The 23,665-nt window shown below is 34.1% G+C and overlaps 2 protein-coding genes across 7 annotated transcripts; one reads left to right on the top strand and one right to left on the bottom strand.

Moving 5' to 3' along the window:
- Window positions 1–550: 550 nt before the first annotated feature.
- On the bottom strand, window positions 551–6,068 carry LOC131930581 (death domain-containing protein CRADD). Its single transcript, XM_059287127.1, has 3 exons — window positions 6,002–6,068; window positions 2,634–2,965; window positions 551–2,170 (listed from the first exon to the last, which is right to left on the bottom strand). The coding sequence occupies exons 2-3, from the start codon at window positions 2,956–2,958 to the stop codon at window positions 1,842–1,844; spliced, it is 654 nt and encodes a 217-aa protein (XP_059143110.1). The 5' UTR covers window positions 2,959–2,965; window positions 6,002–6,068; the 3' UTR covers window positions 551–1,841.
- A 4,267-nt stretch (window positions 6,069–10,335) lies between these two features.
- Window positions 10,336–23,343, top strand: LOC131930579 (complex I assembly factor ACAD9, mitochondrial). 6 transcript variants are annotated; one of them, XM_059287121.1, is made up of 19 exons: window positions 10,336–10,452; window positions 12,913–13,244; window positions 13,934–14,021; window positions 14,914–15,015; window positions 15,180–15,286; window positions 16,366–16,466; window positions 16,641–16,791; window positions 17,500–17,602; window positions 18,017–18,090; window positions 18,243–18,318; window positions 18,519–18,589; window positions 18,857–18,976; window positions 19,126–19,254; window positions 19,479–19,558; window positions 21,060–21,183; window positions 21,285–21,362; window positions 21,558–21,686; window positions 21,885–21,957; window positions 22,608–23,343. In XM_059287121.1, exons 2-19 carry the CDS (start codon window positions 12,990–12,992, stop codon window positions 22,712–22,714), a joined length of 1,968 nt encoding a protein of 655 aa, XP_059143104.1. In that variant the 5' UTR covers window positions 10,336–10,452; window positions 12,913–12,989; the 3' UTR covers window positions 22,715–23,343. The 6 variants fall into 6 exon arrangements, with proteins under 6 accessions (XP_059143104.1, XP_059143103.1, XP_059143105.1 ...); XM_059287120.1 differs by having other exon boundaries at window positions 10,340–10,477; XM_059287122.1 differs by having other exon boundaries at window positions 10,349–10,477; window positions 12,897–13,244.
- Window positions 23,344–23,665: the final 322 nt, after the last annotated feature.

The raw sequence follows: 23,665 nt of genomic DNA, 5'->3' as shown, positions 1-23,665 counted from the left end.
GAACAAATAGTTCACTCACCTTACAATACTTACAGATTTCTTGACTAGAAAATATCAAAAGTTAAAGACATTTTTATTTTGAAGTATGACTGTTGATTTATAAAGATGATGTAACTTTTTACAAATTAGTTAAGGTAATTTTTAAAAAAGCACTAGGTGCTTGCATGAGCCCATTTAGTTGGTACTCTTTTTTAAGGTGTCACAATGTAATGATAAACATTGGTTGAAAAAAACACAGCAATAGACCATTACATTGCTTGACCTATTGACAGCTGTTAAAATGTTTTTGTTCAAATATTTATAGTATAGGCTGATAAAATGCTGTTTTATTTATTTGTTACATGCCTGTTATATTTTTTATATTATACTCATACCTTAATAAAAAGAAATAATTTTTAGATTATTTGTTTAGTGTTTAGAATTTTTAAAAATCTTTTACATGTTATAACTTTGTCATTAGAGCTATTTTTTTCCTTAGGCATGTATGGTGCTAAAATAGACCTAATAATCCAATAACTACAAACACAGAGAGAGATTAAAACAAATAATATATTCATAATCTCAACAACCTGATAAATTATACTATACCAACATTTTGAATCCATTCTTTTATTTTAAAACAAGGATAAACAATACAATAATAAATAATATTGAAAATACTTATGTGTGGGGAGTTAAGCTTACATAATGAGAGTAATATGCCTTGATCAAATAGAGTTGCAATACCTAAGATAATCAAGGCACATCACTGTTGCTACATCAAGTGTTGGAAAATAACTTAATTTCCTGCATTCAAAATGTGAGAAACAATCATTATCTACCTTATTTAAATTATATAGCTATGCCTTTCCTTTCCCAAACTCTACTCCAGTAGGCATTACCCTGTGTAGCAATGGGTGGACTTAAGAAAATACAGGAACCTAACACAAGACTTCAAGGTTATATATTATGTGTTTTATGATATGCAACTACAGTGACTCATAGGTCAATGATGTAATTAATTAATTACAAATTCATGTAAAAATTCAATTAGTGTAGGATTAGGATTTAAAATTCTGGAACTTTAATATAATATAAATATTTTCCATCCAAATCTGAAGGTGCTGGTATTCATAAGTAGAAGGAATTATGAGAAAATAATTCAATGCTACATGATCAAAATTTATGTTAAATAAGAGTAAAAAGGCAAACAGGGTAAAATATAAAAGTCAATATGGAAGAAATAAAAGATAGTGGGTGGGCAGGTGTAGTCTTCAAACCATGGACCACATCAGGCAGGATGTGAGAGGTTAATAATTGTCATTTATACCTCTATGGTTTAATTTCAACACAATCCACTGCAAATTATATTACAAAAAAATCATGAACATCCCATAAAATTTATTGTACAGCAACAACACTCAAGTAAAAGCTAAGCTTACTCATGATCGCATATCAATTTTCTGTTTAACAAACCATATGAAAGAGACAAAGTTAGGACACAGTCTTCCCTACCATGTCATCCAGACATTACACAAATGATCTATCACAACAAACATCCCCATACTGCAGCAACAGAATCTTTGTACTTGCTAACACACACAGCACATCCCAATTTCACTGGCAAACTTGCTATGGTTGTACACTGTCTCATAATGAAATACTGCTTCAATTATGCAATAGTTAATTTCAAACAAAAATCTTGTTGTATTAAATTAGACTTTTCATTAGCTTACTAGAAAAATAGAGTAGTATGAAACAGTGTCAGTCTGTACATTAAATTGGTAAAAGAAGCTAGTTGTGTCAGTCTGTACATTAAATTGGTAAAAGAAGCTAGTTGTGTAAAATGGCAGTAGACTACATTAACTTGGTAACAGCATTATTTCTTGTATGCCCTCCCAATCTATTGTTGCTACTTGAGTTTCACTTGCTTTTTTCAGTGTATCTATGAAATTTCTGTAAGTTGCATTGTTTCCCTGCTGTTGGCACCATCTAATTAGCAGGTTGGTAATGGTTAAACGAATATTATTTCCTTTGCTCTGTAGTTCTATTTCAATTGAGGCCATTCTGTGGCCAAATTGAAGCATGACATGTTCCCAGTTTTTTCCAAAGCATGAAGCCAAACGGCTTGCTTCAGCTTGAGTGATTCTGTGGTTTTTATCGATGTCACTGCTATCATCAAACCAGGAATCTGTTCAAACAAAAGAATGTTTATCATTACAAATGTCACAAAAAACATTATATTTATCATTACAATTTACTGAAGTATTATTATAAGAACTGCTACACAAGTGTGCTAAATTAGTGCATCAGTATCTTTAATATTTGGTAAACTTTATATAACAAGAACCTAAGAGAATATATAAGTAAGCCTAGAAGCAACATAAAAATGTAAAGTGTATATTTACAACACCATTTCATAAATAAAAATTATTTGTGCAAGATAAAAAAAATTATTTTGAAGTCAATAACACTTTATTGAACACTAGTGATAAAATTTACTAGAACAAAAATTTTGATAGATGAGTGGATGCAAACAAATGTGAATTTTATTAAAAATATTTGTAACTAATAAGCTGACACATTCTTAACTTAAGCATCTTGAAACAATGTAACCAAATGTTGTTGTCTTAGAATTTAAAAAAAAAACTTACATGGACATTCTTCTAATTTTATATCCAATACAGTGCTTTTTAATTTTTCCGCAACATGGGGGTATTCTTCTTCAAGAACATTAACAAAAATGGCATAGGCTTTGTTTGGTCCTGCATTTAAAAGCTTGTTTAAAAATGCCTCAGCTCTTCCTCCTCTGGATGGGTGGCAAAGGATTTCTTCCTTATCATCTAAGTTGAAAACACTTTGTGAAAACATGTGATCCACTATATACTTTGGATCAATTTCATCTTTAAGTAGCTGGTAGTTTTTTTTTATCCTCTCCTCATCTTCACTCTTGAGCTTGCCCCTGTTCCCTCCAGACATTTTAATTCTAAAAGTAGAAAAATACAACAGTCAGCATGCATCACTTGTTAGGACCCATACAATATACATACATCTGCTAACACATAGCATAACACAAGGTAGCTTAGAATAAAATGTTTTATCACTCCTTAATTGTCAACATAGGATTACAGTTAAGAATGAAACCCATCATGATTTTTTTTCACACTAAGCACCTATGAATCTCTGATGACAATGCAATATTATCAAAATTTCAATATAACTAGTGAAAGATATTAACTCCACCAGTGAACTATATGAAACTGCTGCCTGTCCCAAGTGGTATTACTCTCCAGTTGGCACGCCACCCAACAAAATCTCAAATAAACAATTATTGACTTTTGAGGTAACAACCACTGCTGTTCTATGAGCTATGTAATTAATGACCCTCTAGGCCCAGCAGTGAGGAGATAAAACAACTCTCTCCTCTAAGTCTCTCACCTCCCTAAAAACCATTTATTATGATCTTTTGTCCAAAAATATAAAAAATAATATACTACATGACTCAAGGCCATTCTATGTTAGTCTTCAAGAATTGGTTGCTGTACAGTTTAACACTGCTTTTTATAATTATAGAATAGTTTTTTTGGTGAATTTTGCAGGTGTAGGACAAAAGGCAGACATCCAAAAGGCAGACAAGACAAAAGGCTGACATGGATATAAGGCTGACAGCCAAAAGACCGACAAGACATTAGGCAGAGAGCCAACAGACCATAAGGCCAACAGACCATAAGGCAGACAGACATAAAAATACTAATATCACAAAAGATCTGTTACTACATAGCTCCTATCTAGACAACCATCGAAGTAAGGAATGAAATAAGACTGAAATTTCAAGAGAAGAGACGATGCTAGTTGGTATCCTTCTAAGGTGAACCATTGGGTCCTAGCGACTGGAGATTACGGGAGTATCTTAATCACTTAGGATTAACAGCTAACTTTCGCGAAAACTAGTGTTTTCATAGCTCCTTCTATGTCAACAATGTGAGAAACCATCAAAGATAGAAGTCAAAAGCCATCGAATCCTCCCCCCACAGGCAATAAGGCGGAACGACAAGAGACAATGCTATTTGCTATCCTTATAAGGTGAACAATGGGAGAGCAGCTGGAGATGACGGGAGTGTACAAAGGATAAACAGATAAGTGGTGTTACCACCATGTGTCGCAAAGAAATGAAAGAAACCGAATGAAGTTGACTGATCACGTTCCTTGACCGGACTACATGTTAAATACCGACAAAATATTAATTATATTCCAGGTTCGTTCATTGCGGATAGCATAAAACAAATTTGATATTGTATTCGTTGGATTGATTGATTAAATTGTGATTGTGATACAAGTGTGTCAAGAACAAGGAAGAGTGGAAGTATTGCTTGGTGAGCCACAAAAAGAACGGGAAAAAAAACATATTTACAGAAAGAGGGTTGGGATAGCAAATGTCACTGCAGAACGTGAAGACAGAAGTAGACTTATTTTATTATTATCTATATATATAATTCTCTTCTTCGAGCCGTTAGAAAACAAGCTGCAAACGCTCTCCCTACCTCCCCACCCCTACATGGTTTTAGTGAGCTGTGTTCACTCTAAATGTTTACAAGCAGAGCCAACGATTTTAAACGTAGGGGGGGAGGGGGGGGGGGAAGGAAGGGGGGGGTTATGGTCCTTAACGAGCTACTTATAGTGTTTTAAAGAAATATTTTCAGTGTCAGCGTTGGTACTGTCGAATTCACAAATTATGAATTATTGAAAATTAGAAACAACTAAATAGCGGCGTATGTTATGCCGCGGGCCGGCTCGTTAATATTAATTTATTAAATTAATTCAAATTTGCATATAAAAGAACCAATATTGTTTCATGATTTAAATTTAATATTTGAATAAGCAAGCCATGTGTGTAGTGTATTTTAGTCAGGCCTAACTAACTAGTACTAGATTTCTAGATCTAGAATTCTACCAGTAACCTTTTTAAAGAATAGAAGATTCTGTAATCTATTGTTTTATAGTATAGGTTATGTAAAATCGTCCGCGGCTAGATCTAGTAATGTACGAAAAAGTTACCTCATTGTCAAGGCTTTAATAGAAGTATATTGTGATATATTTGTGTCAAATATTATTGATAAATGAATAATAAACCTAAATCAATGGCTAAATACTAAAATATTTAATCTAATCTATCGTTTTAGCCGCAGCGTAACGTAATCAATTAGGCTGCAGTAGTAATGAGGGTAATCTATCGTTTTAGGTACGGAAAATCGCCCGCGGCTAGTAATGTACGAAAAAGTTACCTCATTGTTAAGGCTTTAATAGAAGTATATTGTGATATATTTGTGTCAAATATTATAGATAAATGAATAATAAACCTAAATCAATGGCTAAATATATCAATATAGGCAAGAAATTAACTTTAAACAGCAGCGTTTGCAAGCAGGATTTGCTATATAAAAAGCGGCCATCTGTAAGTTAGAGTGGCTTCCCCTGAATCTTGCGCTATAAGTTTACAATAAAAAAGATGGCTGCTATAGTAAATGAGCATGGTTGCATCTGGTGGAAACATCGCTAGTCTTCATTTATTACTGAAAAGTTTTAATTCAGTTGTTTAAAAACAGGTACATAGATGAAACAAGGCAACATATTTGTATTTTTCAAAACATAAATCCTACTCAAAATGCGAAATAATTATTAAAATTTAAGGAGTCACCTGTTTTTCACATTACTAGTCGCGGGCGATTTTACGTACCTAAAACGATAGATTACCGTAATCACAATGTAATGACTCATGAGTAATGAAGTAGGCCCTAAACTAACTAAACTACTAAACTAAACTACTACTATTATATTTTTATTATTAATTTAATGAATTTAATGACTCAGTAATGACTCAGTAATGTGCGAGAGATGTAACTGATGAATAAATTTGTTTAAATAAGTATATTTAATATTAAGTCAAATGTTACAAAATATAACAGATAATTAATTAAAAATAACAATCAATGACCAAAACAATTTAAAATATCATGAAACTAACTTTAAACAAGGTGTTTGAGATAAATATTAGTAGATAAACACAGCGGCCATCTTCCCAAAAAAAATTTAGAGTAGTTTCCCTTGATAAAAATGTCTATTCGTATGTATATTGTGTTGACTTTGTTCTTAATATACATAGCTTTTGTACTGATTAACTTGTCAATTGTTCGGTCGTCCATATTCCTCATAAATGACGTTGGACTCAAAATATGGGACGGGGTAAAATATTTTTTTTTAATGATGAAGAACATATTCGTTTTCGTTAAAACTTGTGATTAAGGGTTCGGGTATAGTAGAACTGCGATATGATATTAAATCATCATCTTGCTTTTAGTGACGATTGGGGGAAAGGGAATTCATCGGGAAAAGTATGACGTCATTTATGGGTGACCCATTTAAGCCTAGTTGTTTATTTTGTCTGTAGATATTAGTCTTAGGCCTACACTTTTTCTGAATTAAGATTATTGTGTTTGTGAAAATAGGTTTAAATTTTAATTAGTTACATTTGAATACCACATGGTTTTTTTTCTTTGCCTTCTGCTTTCATCAGTTTTTTATTTGTTCAGTAGTCGATGTTTACCCCTCCCCACCATCCATTATTAGAAAAACAAAAACACCCACTATATAGTCATATCTCCCTCTAGAAAAAAACTAGAACATCCTTCAATTCGTAGGAAAATTAGAATCTATCACTTATTCGTCTGTTAAAAAAAAGAAATACGTCATTTTTCTCAACCCCGCCGTTTCATCCCCCACTAAGCACAACGTCACCAAGTTCGCGGCGCGCGTGACGTCATTTATCATTAGGCTAATGTTAAAGAAAGAGATACCGCGTAATTAAAAAAAAATCAAAACATACACTATCGCGTTGAGACTTTAGCGACTTTTAGTCTGACGAATAGATCTTTAGTTCGGTAAATTATATTGCTGTTTAATTCATTACACGGGCATGCAGTGGCGTAGCCAGGATCGTCTCAAGGGGGGGGGTCCAATTTTTACCCGGGGACAAACTTTCGATTTGCACCCACCCCCTCATACTTTATATATCTATACCGAGGGGTCTATGGGGGGGTTATGACCCCCCCTTCCTACGCCACTGCGGGCATGCTGTTCTCCCTCTACTATACAAATTCACGTGCGCTTTTAATTTCTGCAACCTGCTGCCTTGAGGCGTTCGGCTCTAAAATGCCCGTGACACAGCGGCTTCCGTAAATGCATTTAGGCTCCCGGCCCCACCTATAAACCTCGTCTGCCCATTAAGCTCCACGCAAAACTTGTGATTAATGCGTGGACATAAGCGGCGCTAGTGGTGATGTCAACAGGGACACCCCCCCCCCCACCCCCAAGCTCTGCTCTTGAAGGTGCTCCGCACTTCATAAAAGACAAACTTGATGTTCAGATATCGTCGGACTCGGGCGTTTTGCCGACGGCCGTATTCCTAATGCATCGTCTTAGAGGCTGTCCACTGCTAACACTATTTCTATATTTAAAATCAAGCCTATACTGAGCTCTGGCTTTACATTAGCTGCCGTCGTATTAAGAGTTGATCTTTTGTTATGCCCCATGTCGTGAAACACTGTTTTGTCCAATTTTACCTGCAAGCCAATACTTGTCGTGGACTCTTGTCGAATATCGTTGCCAGGAGCTACTTGGTTTGAGACTTATTGTCAGAAGTTATTTGATTTGGAGCAGTGGCGTAGCGAGGTCGGGTGTCACCCGGTGCGGTACTTAATGGTGTCACCCCCACAGAGGCGTAGCGACCCTTCCCGGGGACAAACTTTCCAATTTTCGATTTGCACACCCCCCCCCTCAAACTTTCGATTTGCACCCCCCCCCTCAAATTTTTCTCTATATATTTTGCTATTTTTTGCCTTGGTGTCACCCCCCCTAAATGGTGTCACCCGGTGCGGTCCGCACCCCCGCCCCCCCCCCCCTCGCTACGCCCCTGATTTGGAGTCAATATAGTGCAGCGTATTTTCGCCGGTAGGCCCTTTTTGGCGGGGATGAAGTGCTGAGGTTGTTTAACACCGCTTAGGACAACAGGCTTGCAATAGTTATCATCATTCGTTATGGCAAAGTATGCATGAAAACAAATGCTTTATGTTCCTCATTTTCATTTAGCACAGCTTTATAGAAGTCTTCCATAATTGACTTGACGTCACGCACCCCCTCCCCGATCACCCCCTCATTATAGGTCATAAATTGCGGTCCTGCGTAAGTTGACGTCACATTAGCAAACAATATGTGACATCGTTTAGTGATAACCCTATATAAAGTATCTAACTCATTTTGGGTATTTGGTATCAACAGTTTGACTACAAAGGTTATTCAAAATGTATATTGGAGCTTAGGACTTGACATCACGCACTTAAGGGGTGGAGTAACTGGTTTTGAGACGACGTTTACGTGAGAAGATGGAGGGGTAAGAAACGTGAACCGTTATGTATTTCGCCTGATACAAAAATGCTGAAAAAAATTCTTTTTCATTAGAATTATTATTGACTTTTTAACAGGCAGGGCAAAAAAGGTAATTTTCGATATTTTGAGAGGTGATAATTTTGACCGAGCTCATCTCATAAAGACCATAAATTATTACCAGTTTATTGTAATAAGTGTAAAATTAATGCTTTCAAGTTTCTAATGCACATAGTCTGGTTGGAAATGGCAGCAGTATTTTATAGTTATTTGATTTGAAAGACAGGAAGAAAATATGGCCTAGAGCTAGTTTCGCTAAGGCGCCGCTTGCGAGACAAACAAAGAAATTAGATCAAAAGTAGATCTGACAATTCTTAAATAACAGACTTAAATAGAAACGGATAGTTCCGATTTCTAAAATTAACGATGGCTTCGTAATCATTAATTTTATCCCTCTACTGCAGTGGTTCCTAAACTTTTTCTAGTGGCGACCCCCTTTTATAAAAATTTAGTGACCCGCGACCCCCATAGAATCAAAAAGTCGAAATTAGTAAGGAAATTAATCAGTACTAAAATTGATTTTCCAGTAGACTTTCAATGTGAATTATTATTGATAACTGTTTTAATACGATGAGTAAAACTGCATGCTATTAAATAGCCTCGACATTCACGGTTGAGGTTTTGTTAACGTCATTCTTAACATTTAATTTATTTATTTGTTTTGTTTTTAATTGGAGAAGTGTTGAAAATTTATTCTCGCAAAGATATGTAGACACAAAAGGAACTAAAACTCAAAAGGCAATCAATTTCACGTTTGGATATGAGGATATGAATGGTGCATACTACACCAAAATGAGCTAAATCTTTTGCTGTTTTCTGAAACCCCGATCTTGACCCAAACATAGATGGCACACCTTCCGTACAAACTCCACAGCCGTTTTCCCATTTTAATCATCAGTTTAAAAAAAAAACGTATTTATTTTCTCCGTGATATCTCCACATAATAGAAACTCTTCTTTCTCTTCTTTTCTATTATCTGAATGAATATATTTCGCAAGACAAGCAACTACAAACACGAATTCACGACTGTTGATTTATCAACTTGAAAAGCAAACAATTGTGAAAGTTTGATTTCATTTAAAATGTACCCTTTTACATCTACAGACATGTCTGCTATAAGCCGCTGAATAGAATTATTAGACAGAAATATCTGTTGCATATTTACTGCACTGAAATCCCCAAAAGTTAATTTCACCATCTCAACATTGAGGGTTTGATGAGATTTTCTCCTATTGTGTGATAGGTTTTTCTATTTCTCATTGGCTTTTTTTAAGGCGACTTCATATGATGCTTGCACTAATGCTTTGTGAAAACTTCCTGTTCGATCAAGTATCTGACGTTTGCAACTAACTTCATGCCGACGACTGTTTGGTGTGTTCCGAATGACTCGTCTAAAACATGACGTATTAGTTTTGAAGGTTTCATAGACTCGTTGATGAGAACAACTTTGCGCAGTACGCATTGTTTCTTCTCGATTCAATTTCCAGTAATGTTAGTAAGGTCAAATTTCATATATTCTTCTAAATGATTATGTTTTTTTTCATTGCTAAGGTTTTGTCTACCAGTTGGCGACCCCCCCCCCCCCTCTCAGAAAGCCCTTCGCAACCCCCAGAGGTGGTCGCGCCCCCAGTTTGGGAACCCGTGCTCTTTTAGTGAAAACGAAACTAGTCGCCATCACTGTTAGTTGTTACTAACAGTTTCAGTAAATTTTTTTATTTAAAATAGTGCTTAAAGACGAAGTTTATTAGTTTAAACTTAGTCTAGACTTTTTCTTTACATACATGAAAAGATATTTTTTAAAAATTTAGTTTACAATCGGCCAAGTTAGGCTACTCTTGGCTACTAAGTTAGAAGAATCTAGATTCTAGTTTAGTAGCCAAGAGTAGCCTAACTTAGCAGATTGTAAAAGTATCTAGATCTCTAGATCTAGATCTACAGTTCTACACTCTGAGTAATACAGTGAATACACAGTACACTGTAACTACACACTAATCTATAACTGGTAATCTATCCTTTTAGGTGCCTAAAATTAAAATCGGCCTAGTCTAGAAATGTGCGAAAACGTTAAAGTTTCCCTTTCAAACCTGACTGTCTATGGGGCAAAAGTGAGAGTTCACTTGTTTCTGTGACCTCGGCATATGAAGAGATAGTGTCACAGTGTGGACAGCACTATGCCCAACTGCCTTTACTTTCCCTAAGCCCTAACGTGAGTAAGGTACCCATCAGAGTTGGGTGGACTCAGGGACGGTCTATTGACTTCAACCTGGATTCGAACTCGAGACTTACGGGTTAGCAGTACAGCTCTCTGACTCTACCGCAAGATCACTCCGTCCGTGTGAAAACATTGCTTCATTGTTAAGTTAAGGCTTTAATTGACGTAAATTGTGATATATTTCGGCCGGTAATATATCGTCTTAGTTACATAAAATCGCCCGCGACTAGTAATGTGAAAAAGTGAAAAAAACAGGTGACTCCTTTTAATAATTAGATTTATTTCACATTTTGAGGAGGATTTAAGTTTTGAAAAATACAAAAATGTTTCCTTGTTTCATTTATGCACCTGTTTTTAAACAATTGAATTAAAACTTTTCAGTAATAAATGAAGACTAGCGATGTTTCCAACAGATGCAGCCATGCTCATTTGACATTTACTATTACAGCCATCTTGTTTAAGTTTTTTTTTTGTAAACTTATAGTGTGAGATTCAGGGGAAGCAACTCTATTTTACAAATGGCTGCTGTTTATATAGCAAATCTTGCTAGCAAACACTGCTGTTTAAAGTTAATTTCTGGCCTATATTGATATATTTAGTCATTGATTTAGGTTTATTAATCATTTATCTATAATATTTGAGTCAATTTGACACAAATATATTTTATAATTTTAATATAGGCCCCCTATCAATACAGACTTCTATTAAAGCCTTGACAATGAAATAACGTTTTCGTACATTACTAGCCACGGGCAATTTTATGTACCTAAAACGATAGATTACCAAATAATTTACTATAGGCATAGGCCTATATATTAATATATATATATATAATATAGGCCTATAGGCCAGAAATTAACTTTAATTAGGCTACTTTAAATAAACAGCCGCCATCTGTAAGTTAGTGTGGTTTCCCCTGAATCTCTAACCAAAATAAAATTTTACCAAACAAAAAAAAACCAAGATGGTGAGAATTTTTACACCGGAGTCCGATAATGGAATCTTCTTTAAAAAGGGGTTTTTATGTTACTGGTAGTTAACTAAATAGGCTACACACATGGCTGGCTGATGTCAATGCTAACCCCAACCTTGGACCTACCATACGCCTAACCTTAATTCTAATTTCTAATCATAAAATTAGTCGAGATTACAATACTACTAACAACCCAACACACCTATTTTATGGAAGAGTCTATTATTGGACACCGGCATCTATAATCATCCACAAGGGGACTGCTAAAGTAAATGAGATAGTCTTTATTTTTTACTGAAAAGTTTTTTAATACAATTGTTTAAAAACGGGATGATATTTCGAGTCGTTCCTTTGAATCCCGGTCAGGAGTTCCCCCCGGCGTAGCCTCAACCAACCGGCGGACTTGTTGCATTGAGTTAAATATAAACTCAAAACAATAACTTATGCAATGTGTACTGCTATGTAGAACTAATGTTTTTAGATATAACCTTATCACTGACCATGAACCCTAATGCCTAACACTTAACCTTAATGCCTAAATCAATTTTTTTAATGTTAAAATCAAGTAAAATAATCCTAAATACTATAAATATTTTACTGTGAGATATTTTATCTGAGATATTAGTCTGAGATCATTTGTCCATGGTATCATTTGTCCATATATATTTTGTTCTAGTATCTTTTGTCCTTCAGATCATTTGTCCTTATGATCATTTGTCCTGAGATCATTTTCCATGTGATATTTTGTTTGTCCTGTCACCCTGATTTATGTGGGGAAAAGAAAGGGGGTTGGACATAGTGCTGACCACAGCATCCCTTTATGAACTCTACTTCATCTGTCCAGTGGTTCGCTCTCTGTAAAGAGGAATCTTTACTTATATATTATTATTAAAATCCTTAAATCATAAGAACTTTTTAGTAAGTCTATACTAATCCTGTTATTTAACTGCTACCTTGTGCGCTATTTTTAGTATTGTTTATGCATACTATTCCCTACTTACCTTTGGACTTTACCTGTTCATTACAATTGGCTAAAGTATTTATCTTATCTTTTAAACAATTGATACAGAAATTGAAATAAATATACATATAGGGCTTTCTTAAATACATATTCATTTTAAAAAGCCACATTGTTATGTAATTTGATAGCTTTCTTATCACTGTTATATACCATTTGATTTAAATTATTAAGTTAAATAAATGATAAATTGCCTTTAATTATTTTATGTTTTTCATCTTCTCTTTTTTATAGTAAAGACAAGTTTTAGATCTACCCAAGGCTGTTGTTTAACTGGTTATACAAACATTTGATATTCTAATTACTTAGCCATGTTGTCTCGTGGAAAACATATACATTGTCTGTGCTCTATGCAGCAGTTAATGTGCAAGTCTGTAGTCAAGAATAAGGTGAATCCTGGTGTTCTTGTTCCCAAATGCTTTGCTTCAATACAGAATGTGAAAGATCCTAAAGCTTTAGCTGAGCAACAGTCCCAAGACTCTGTTGGTAAATATCTGAAGACAGAACCATTGCCCAAGCTGACAGAACCTATAGCAAAAAACTTTTTTCTTGGTAAACTTGATCCAGTAAGTGCTGCAGTTTTCATTTTGTTGTTTTTTTAATTAAGATATTTTTTTAAAAAATATTCCCTTCTTTTCATTATTAAGATTTAATATACTTTATTCCTGATGTTTTAATGACATGAAGTTTGCATTATAATATATACGAGCCGACCCGCGGCGAATCATACGCCGCTATTTAGTTGTTTTATTTTCTACTTTTCAGTAATTCATAATTTGAATGCTGCCACTGAAAATATTTGCTTTAAAACACTAAAGAAAAAACTCCCCCCCCCCCCCCCAACCCCTAAACCCTAAAAGCAGCCTCCTCTTAGTTACCTCCCCTAAGTTTAAAATCGTTTCAAACTAAATTATATGCCCCTAATTCTAATAGCCGTCACTAAACCCTGCTGTACAATTGTAAACATTTAGCGTGAACTACAGCTTACCAGACCATGTGGGGGTGGGTGTGGTAGCGATATGACTAGAGAGGAAGAGAGGGGGCTGCTAGGAGGCGCGCTTACAGCTTGGTGTTTTCTATGGTGTCCAAGAAGAGAATTATATATATAGATATTGTCAGTTAGTTCTTCCATGTTTATGTATTGTGTTATTTTCTGTTAGAACTTTTAAGTATTTGTTTAGTTTTTCAATTATTAGCTGATCCTATTTTCTGTACTAAGTTTTTATTACTAAAACATAAATATTTTTTGCTGCAGAAACACTTGGAGTACCCACAGATAAGCAAAGAGGAGTTGGAGCAGCTGAATGAATTAATCGCACCAATTGAAAAATTCTTTGCCAATGGTAAAACTAATTGTTTTAGAAAATTGAAGATACATTTCTTTCTTTAAAACAAGTTAATAAAAAGTCTAGTTACAATTTAAGCGCAGTTTCCTTAATTAATTTTTGTGACCGAACGAAAGGATATTTTTGAAAACTTTCTTCGGCAATATTGTTCTAAATTATGGCAGGAATCGATTGGTAAATGTTTCAAGTCGCTAAGTGGTCTGGTTGCCGAGATATGGGCAAAAAACTGCATTTTTTCGAGGTTTTTTGGCTTTTCCGGGAAATTCAGGAAGGAATTCCGGGAATTTTTTTGGCCCACAATCATCCTCGGAACTTACTTAACATATTTGCTTTTGGAACTAGTCCTCGATATTGCTTCGTTGAGGAGGAGATACGACTTAAAGCTGCGGACACACATCCATCCAGAAATAACAAATTAATAATCGCAATTGTCAGTATGGAAATTGCGCTAAAAATATGATTTCAAATCTAATAATTTCTGTGTACAAAACAAGATAAAATGTACTTGCTTTAGTCACATTGGTAGGGAAGGGTTAGAATTCCACATTGGACACCAAAATTTACTATTATTGTATATTAAGTTACTGCAATATTTTTTTATGCTTGTATATTCTAGTCATGTATGGAACCATATGTATGGACAATTTTTTTTGGAAACCCCCCATGATAAACCCCTGCCTAAGCCACTGACACAAATTTTAGTGTTTGATGATCATAGTAGAACATTTTTAGCCGGCTATAATAATGTTTGTTTGACCAGAAAAATATATCCTGTTAGTAGATGTTGGTTGATTTTCTTTATTTCCAGTCTGTAAACTTAATGAATGTAGTATTGTTTTTTTTTCAAAACATGCCAACTTTATTCCCACAATTAAATAAACAATTCTAGTTGATTCCAAGTCTATTGACGTGAATGCCAAAATACCCGATGAAGTCTTGCAACAGTTAAAAGATTTAGGTTTATTTGGTCTGCAAATTCCTGAAAAATATGGTAAATATATAACCACTTTTTATTTTGTGACAGTACAATGTAATGCATCATTTGTTCAATGTTTTGCTTAAATTGGTAAAAGAGTGTCAATTTGTTATGAGAGATAGATTTAAAATACTAATTTTAACATTTCTCAATGAGGTAATGTTTTAAACATATTACAGGTGGTCTCAACCTAAATGCTACATCATATGCTCGGGTAGGAGAAGTGACAAGTAAAGATGGCTCCATCGCTGTGACACTCGCGGCACACCAGGCTATAGGTTTGAAGGTAACATCTCTTCTATGCTTCTGTTTTATTTGTCTTAGTTTTCAGAATTGTCTATAAATTTTAATCAAGAACAGTATGAACCACTTATCAAGTTTTTAGCGCAATTTCCGTACTGACAATTGCGATTATTAATTCGTTATTTCTGGATGGATGGATGTGTGTCCGCAGCTTTAAGTCGTATCTCCTCCTCAACGCAGCAATATCGAGGACTAGTTCCAAAAGCAAATATGTTAAGCAAGTTTCGAGGATGATTGTGGGCCGAAAAAATTCCCGGAATTCCTTCCTGGATTTCCCGGAAAAGTCAAAAAACCTCAAAAAAATGCAGTTTTTGGCCCATATCTCGGCAACCAGACCACTTAGCGACTTGAAACATTTACCAATTGATTCCTGCCATAATTTAGAACAATATTGCCGAAGAAAGTTTTCAAAAATATCCTTTCGTTCTGTCACAAAATTAAAAAAAAAATTACATTATACATAATACACTACAGTACTATATAGCATTGGGACGGAGTGGTCTAGCGATAGAGAGCTGGACTGCTAACCCCTAAGTCTCGAGTTCGAATCCGGGTTCAAGTCAGTAGACTGTCCCTGAGTGCACCCAACTCTGATGGGTACCTAACTTATGTTAGGGAAAGTAAAGGCGGCTGGGCATAGTGCTGACCACACTATCTCTTCATATGCCGAGGTCACAGAAACAAGTAAACTCTACTTCACTTGCCCCATAGACCGTCAGGTTTGAAAGGGAAACTTTACTTTTTACTTTACTATATAGCAATATATAGATATAGATCTATGGGGAAACTACTTGTGTTGCATTATTTATTTGCTGAATATATAATTTATCTCAATTTAAAATTGTTATGGATAACATAAGGAAATTGCACTTAAATTGTCACTAGACTTTTTATTAACGTGTTTTTATTTCAAGTAAACAACACTAAAATTATTCACTAAACATTATAAAGTAATACTTTATATCTGACAAGCCTTTTAACAAGAAACATAGAAAACGATTTTTGTTTATTTAAAAAGATATTTGCATCTTTTAAATAAGAATTTCATCAACCTTTTTTCAGGGTATTTTAATCGCAGGTTCAGAAGAACAAAAAGAGAAATATTTGCCCAAGCTGGCATCTGGAGAACATGTGGCAGCCTTTTGTCTAACAGAACCCTCCAGGTTTATGGTTTATTCATTTTTTAATATCTAGACAATAAATTAACACTAGGATTACTTAACTTCAAAACTTGATTATTTCTAAACATTAAATTATTTAGCTGCATCAATACTTTGGCAAATAAGTTTGTTCTATACTTTGTTTTGCTCAATTTTAATGAATAATTCTTTACACAGTGGCAGTGACGCAGCTTCCATTCAAACCAAAGCAACTTTATCAGAAGATGGTCGTACATGGCTTTTAAATGGGAGTAAAATTTGGATCTCCAATGGTGGAATTGCTGATATTTTTACTGTCTTTGCCAAAACACCAGTAAAATCACCAGAGGTAAGACATTTGATACTTCTTTTTGTATTGTAACATATTTTTAAAAATCAGTTTATATCGTAATGTGTAAAAGATCATTTTAGTGTCACAATAATAAATTTAATAGTGGAGTTAGTGTTGTAACAAATTTAATCATCATTCTATGCACTTACAAGTTTATGTCACATCATGAATTGAATGGATGTTTTAGCAGTTTAGCATTTTTATATCAATGAAACAAGTAAGTTTATTGAGGAGGCAGGGCTTTAGTGTTGGTCTCACAATCATATTACATACAAAAAGCAGAAACAGATATGCTCTACTTCATCTGACATGGACAGTCAGGTCTGAAGAGGATTGTTGGGATCACATGATATGTGACATTACTGTGTTTATTGCTGCATTGGGCAACATTTGGGGTGTTTTCTTTTTTCTTTTGAGATAAACTGTAAACATTAGTGATCTTTTCGGGTAGGATTTCGGCGTAACATCTTATGACTAACGGAAGAGAAGAAAATAATTAATATTTATTTTTTAAACAGGAAGAAGACATAATGGCAAACATTGAATGGTGCCCTTATTTGTGTTAATTCAACCTATGCAACAAACACAGAATATATAATTTATACTCCTCTCTGTAACACCTTGATTCTGATCCCTTTGGTATCTGTTCACTAATATGGCTGTTAAACTGTCAATATTTAACATACTTTTATCATTACCCATTAGGGAGAAATAAAAGAGAAAGTCACAGCCTTCATAGTAGAGCGGTCATTTGGTGGAGTGACCAATGGAAAACCTGAAGATAAATTAGGAATCAGGGGGTCAAACAGTAAGAAAATATTTTTGTTTCTATTTTCCTATCTTTATTATATTGATGTTTTAGTTTATTTTTATATCTTTATTCAATCTGACAAGAATGTGTTTAGTGTCTATATACATATATTAGTCCTGTCACTAAAATTGTAATTGTTAATGTTTGACTGGCTATTATGATCATCATGGATGAATGTAGTGCAATATGTATTTTGTAAAATTGTACGGGTGCTTGAGTTGGACATGACTGTGTTGTTTGTCTGTGATGTTGGACTAGTTGTATGATCCTCCCATGTATTCATATTTAGAACAAAGAAGAATTTGTTGTTGGACATGACTGTGTTGTTTGTCTGTGATGTTGGACTAGTTGTATGATCCTCCCATGTATTCATATTTAGAACAAAGAAGAATTTGTTGTTTTACTTTTCAGCATGTGAAGTCTTCTTTGACAATACACCAGTGCCACCAGAAAATGTCATTGGTGAAGTTGGTAGTGGATTCAAGGTTTGTTGCATGATTACTTGTTGCTAAATAATTTTTAGCTTAATAAACTGTATTGAAATACAGATTAAGCTATATTCAACTAAAATAAAATGACTTGAACTGCATTATCTTTACAATTGTACTAAGTACTGTCATTCTCATTCAACCTACAGCTTGCGATGAGAATATTAAACAGTGGCCGCTTTAGTATGGGAAGTAGTGGAGCTGGTGTACTCAAGTATCTCATAAGTAAGTCACTTCAATACACAAAAGTGTCATTTCAATGTAGGCCTACAGCAGTACAATATTTTCATTGTTATCATAAGTTATTTTAATATACAGCATACCCAACACCTTCAGTCAGTTTAATAGCTAGCTATTCAATGTTAGTTCATAGTTGTTATTATATGCCAACTAGATTTATCAAGACATTTGGTATTTATGTGCAGATTTAACAGCACAACATGCAAATACAAGAGCACAGTTTGGTCAGAAGTTGGCCAAATTTGGACTTGTCCAGGTAAACATGTAATTCTTTGGTTCTACCCTACTAACTGGACACATCTCATTCTCTTTTACCTTAGAGTGGATGGTAGTAATTTCAGATACCATCAAGAATGCTATAGAGTAAAAAGACATTTTTACCATCAGAATTTAATCATAAATAATTTATAAAATTACTTGAAAAAGTTAATTACCAGACATGCTATTTAATAGTTTGATTTGTTTTTACTCCTTTTCTTTTGATTGCACTCAGGTATTTGATATCAGGGAATGTCTTTTTCAGGAAAAATTTGCTAAGATGGCAGTCACAGCATATGCTATGGAGAGCATGGCCTACCTGACTTCTAATGTTCTTGATCAATATGATGACCCAGATCTTTCGATGGAGGCTGCAATGGTCAAAGTATGAAATACTGAAGTGCAAAACATTGAACTATTATTTCATCATATAGTCAAGATTGTAAATAATGATGTCATTTAATATGTTGATTTTTTTTAAAAATTGGTACTAAAGTTACCAATCTTTAGCTTTAATGTTGATAATTGTTTCAGATATTTAGCTCCGAAGGTTGCTGGACATGTGTTTCAGAGTGTTTACAGGTGATGGGTGGATTAGGGTACATGAAAGATTATCCTTTTGAAAGATATCTTAGGGATGCAAGAATTATGCAGATTTTTGAGGTAGGTCCTAAACATTTTTCTTTATTTTGAAATATGTCAATTAATTACACTTTTTTTCTGCTTTAGTTTGGATAGACCTACTACATGTGTACTAAAATAAAGATTGAAAAACTATCTTTGGCTGATGTAATGTTTACCATCTAAAAGGAGCTTTTTAGAAATAGGGAGTTTACTTTGCAAGACAGTATAGGCCGACTGTAAATTTCTTCTCTTGTATAATTTAGGGAACTAATGAAATCTTGAGGTTGTTTGTGGCATTAAATGGTGTTCAGTTTGCTGGGAAATCCTTGAAGGATCTAATCAAGTATGTACAAATATTTTTATACAAAGTAAGCTGAGTAAAATTTATGTACTGGTAAAGTGATATATAATCTTTATGCTGTACTTTATGGATGCTGGGAGTGAAGTGACTAAAGCATAATAATATGCACATACATACATATTTTTTATAATTGGAAATAAATGTATGGATGGTTCCATCCAAGATTTACCTATTATAACAGTGTCTTAAAAATGTAAATAAGTTTTTCATTTTATTGGCACTATTTTAGTGCAATTCTTTTTAACTATTGGGTTGGTTGAAAAAATTTACTAAAGAGTATAATCTTACCGTTAAACACTCACCCAATGTATACTGTCTCCAACTTAACCCTTTGAGCCCTGGCCTCCCTGACCTAATTTCTCCCATTTCCTGAGCTCCCAGGGCCAAACCAATTTTCACTTATCTGCTTCTAACTTTGCTTATAACTTTTGAACCGTTTGAGATAATCAAGCCAAATTGGTATCAAGACTCACGGTCAAACAACAATGCAGCAAGATTCGGAAATTTCTTTCTTGTTTTTTTACAATGTATGAACAGAACAATGTATATAAAAACGAACACATAATTATTATCAACACGTCAAGCAGACTGAAGTTTTACAGCACCACGTGCATCAGAACGTACTTGAACAGTTTCATTGTCACTGTGTTCAGTCTCAAATTCAACGTCACTATCATCACAATATAGACCAGGAATATTATCATCTTCATCAGAATCAATAAGTAGTTGTATTGCCTGAGATGCAGTCATTCTACTTCTTTTGTTGATATTTCGGTCTTTTGCTTCACCTTTTGCACCAACTTTATGTGCTGGAGTCGATGGCTGTGGCTCAGCTTTTCGTTTAGGCGGCATTGCTACAAAATGTAAACACTCACTTTTCCTAAAATCTATTTTTAGAATCATAATCCCGCACTAAAAAGACATAATCGCAGTTTTAGTCAGTCTTCCGCTAATTATATTTAATTAGACGGTATACCGGCCGCTAGGAATATGATGCTAGATCATCAGGCAGGAAAACCGGCTTTTCGGACATATATGCCTAATGTTGAAGCAGGTTTACCGGCCTGGCGGGCTCAAAGGGTTAAGTATCTATCACATTTATTGAGATTCAACAATAGAAAGCTATTCTATCAGACTTTACTTATAAATGCTAAAATAGTCAATGTGTCGATCAGTACCATGAGTCTTTGATGTAAATGATAAATATTTAAGTTTTGTCATCCGTCTCAAACTAGGCATTTATGAAAAATTTGAAAGAAATTTTCTTAATTGTTCAAAAGTATCTACTAAATAATAAACCCTTTCCAGACTTGATATCATTAGTAATAGGACAGACCATATTAGTTGAGTTCACCTGTTTCTGTAATTTTGGCATGTGAAGAAACTGTGTGGGTACTTTTGCTAGGTTAGCAAATTGTGTTTGGACTTGCTGCTCAATTATTATAAAATAAATACCTTGTAAAATAATATAATTTATTTTTAGAAAACTGAGGGACCCTTTTAATAATCCAGGTTTGTTGTTTAAAACATCATGGAGAAAATCTCGAGGCAAATCTACCCTGGCGTCTACTGTTTATCTTCATGGTGATGTCCACCCACTGCTAGAGGTATTATTTTCTATTTATCATATAACTTCATCCTTACATTACACGAGTTTAAGAAATGCAATTATAATATAACTTTACATGAATATTAACTTTTCTTTCAGCGTGAAGCCAAACTTCTTGAATCAGGACTTACTGCGTTGGGTGAAACAACTGAAAGTTTGTTGACACAGTATGGCAATGTAAGAAGTTAACTTCACACCGACCATTGTTTTCTCTAGGCTGAAGCTATTTGTTCTTTTAAAACTGAACAAAATCTAGCCTATTAACTATCATTGTTCATTGTAGTGTAAATAAAACATTAGTAAATTTTATTTATGATTTATAAAATTCAAATATATATCTGCAGATTTTAAACATTGTTTTTTTTTTAACAGAAAATAATTGATGAACAAATGAAGCTGGGTCGTCTTGCTGATATTGCCATTGACTTGTATGCAATGACGTCATGTATTGGTAGGGCATCCAGATCAGTCTGCATTGGACTACGCAACTCAGATCTAGAGGTATATTGTCTTTAATTAACAAAAACTGTTGGGCGTTAATTTTGTTACGCTGTCACAAATTGTACTTAAGTGTAATGCAATATTATTTACAATAAAATACTAAATGTGTATTAGACATTATTTGATATCCAATAGACCAGTTATAATTTTGACAAACCAACTGAACATAACATTATTTTTTTATGTGTTTTTAACCAGGTGCTCCTTACCCGATCATTTTGCTACACAGCTGACCAGAGAATCAATAAAAATATCAAAGAGCTAAATTCAGGTAAAACACTTCCACTTATATATCTGAAACTATTTAGGTTAGTTGGGTGGTAGCTACATGAAAAATTTCCCATGACAGCAATAATGATACTACAAATGGTAATTGATGTAGGACAACTGCTATTTGAACTAACATTATAGTTTCTTACTAGCAATTCTTTCTTCTTTAACTAAGTGGCGTATTGGGGTCAGGTGTGACCCCCCCCTCCGCCCCCCAATTATTTTTCTTACAGTATATATATCACATACACTTGTAGTAAAATTTTTCTGGATTCAAATTTTTTTAACCCCCCCATTCATGGATTAATACAAGTTATTACGATGCTCAACCAAACCGTTTTCCTCAGGCGTATTATGCAACGTTTATTTAATTAAGTGGAATTATCATTTTTGTATATACATTTTGACCTTTTCTTCTTGGTGTCACCCGGTGCTGTCCGCAACCCCCCCCCCCAATCGCTACACCTCTGACTATACTAACATTTGCACACTGTAATTAGAGGAAATTGCTACAGATAAGGTGTACTGAAATTTATTCTTTATTAAAAAAAGAAATTAACTGCAGTGGCAGCATATAGAGAATGCTAACAATACCTCGGAATGGTACAATGCAGAATGTTACTGTAATTGTAATAATTATTATTTCCCCAGCCAAAGCAGACAAGCTAGAAATTGATGACACTAACAGGCAAATTGCTGAAGCTATATTTAAAGTCGGAGGTTATGCTGCAGAGCACCCTTTGAACAGGAATTACTAGGGGACATTTTTTTGTAATGCAATATTGAAAAAATTATTGTATTGTTATTTATATTAATGGTTCTGGCTAACACTACTGTGTACATGGCAACTGATCTTGATACTCTTAGTGACAATGCTAATATTTAATGCATACATACTGTAATTTAATGTAATTAAGAGTCAAAACCTGAGAAGCGTTTTGAGAAGGAAAAAGTATACCTTTATCTCAGAACCTGTGAACATGAAATATTTGAATCACTATTTACTTAACTAAATACCTGGTAAATGGTTTGTTAGATTAAATGCCTGTGATTCAGAGTGATTTCCAACTTTTGAACTGTTGCATATGTTTTAACAAATAAATATGTTTTTGTAAAAATACTGTTAGTATAGTGTTTGGAGTAGTGTCTTCACATGTGTTGCCTTGCTAGTTGTCCCAAAATGGTACCTCCTCACTCAGATTACTTAACAATAATTAACTATACTATTACTAGGTATAATTTAATGGTACACTAAATTTGCACAACCTCACAGTAATTGTAAAGGGCCTACTATTACTACTAATACTTCTATCCAACTGAATGAAATGCATGAGATGTTAATTATAATGTACACATCTTGAATAAAGTTGAATTTGTATTAATAAAAATTTGCAGGACAAAATTTCTTTTCTTTTAGTGTAGAAGTTAAATCATTTGGGCAGGTGATTAATAGTTGTCATTAAAATAAGTGAAAGAAAAATTGCCCAATAACACCTATCTAAAAAAAAGTTAGCAAGATTACAGCAGATATCTATATATATAGATCATGTCCAAAAAAAGGTTGCTCAAGCTCATTAACCAGTCTTCATCCCTTAACTAGAAACTTGAAGTTATGTAGACACCTTATAAGGCACTCAGCAGTTAAACATTGGTTTATTTAGAATTAAGGCTGTGCATCAAAATATTTTCCCATCTGGACATTCAGGATT

The sequence above is a fragment of the Physella acuta genome, unplaced genomic scaffold (assembly GCF_028476545.2).
Source record: "Physella acuta isolate Inbredline_101_S28 unplaced genomic scaffold, ASM2847654v3 ptg001807l, whole genome shotgun sequence".
Classification (NCBI taxonomy): domain Eukaryota; kingdom Metazoa; phylum Mollusca; class Gastropoda; family Physidae; genus Physella; species Physella acuta.
This window is presented reverse-complemented; position numbering and strand designations above follow the sequence as displayed.

Bases quoted from the DNA above. Each gene is read 5' to 3' on its own strand.
- LOC131930579 (XM_059287121.1), top strand. From the start codon at position 12,990: ATGTTGTCTCGTGGAAAACATATACATTGTCTGTGCTCTATGCAGCAG. The intron at 18,091-18,242 runs GTTTGTTGCATG...TTCAACCTACAG, and splicing joins AAGTTGGTAGTGGATTCAAG to CTTGCGATGAGAATATTAAA. The intron at 18,977-19,125 runs GTATGAAATACT...TAATTGTTTCAG, and splicing joins TGGAGGCTGCAATGGTCAAA to ATATTTAGCTCCGAAGGTTG.
- LOC131930581 (XM_059287127.1), bottom strand. From the start codon at position 2,958: ATGTCTGGAGGGAACAGGGGCAAGCTCAAGAGTGAAGATGAGGAGAGG. The intron at 2,171-2,633 runs GTAAGTTTTTTT...TTGTTTGAACAG, and splicing joins AAAATTAGAAGAATGTCCAT to ATTCCTGGTTTGATGATAGC.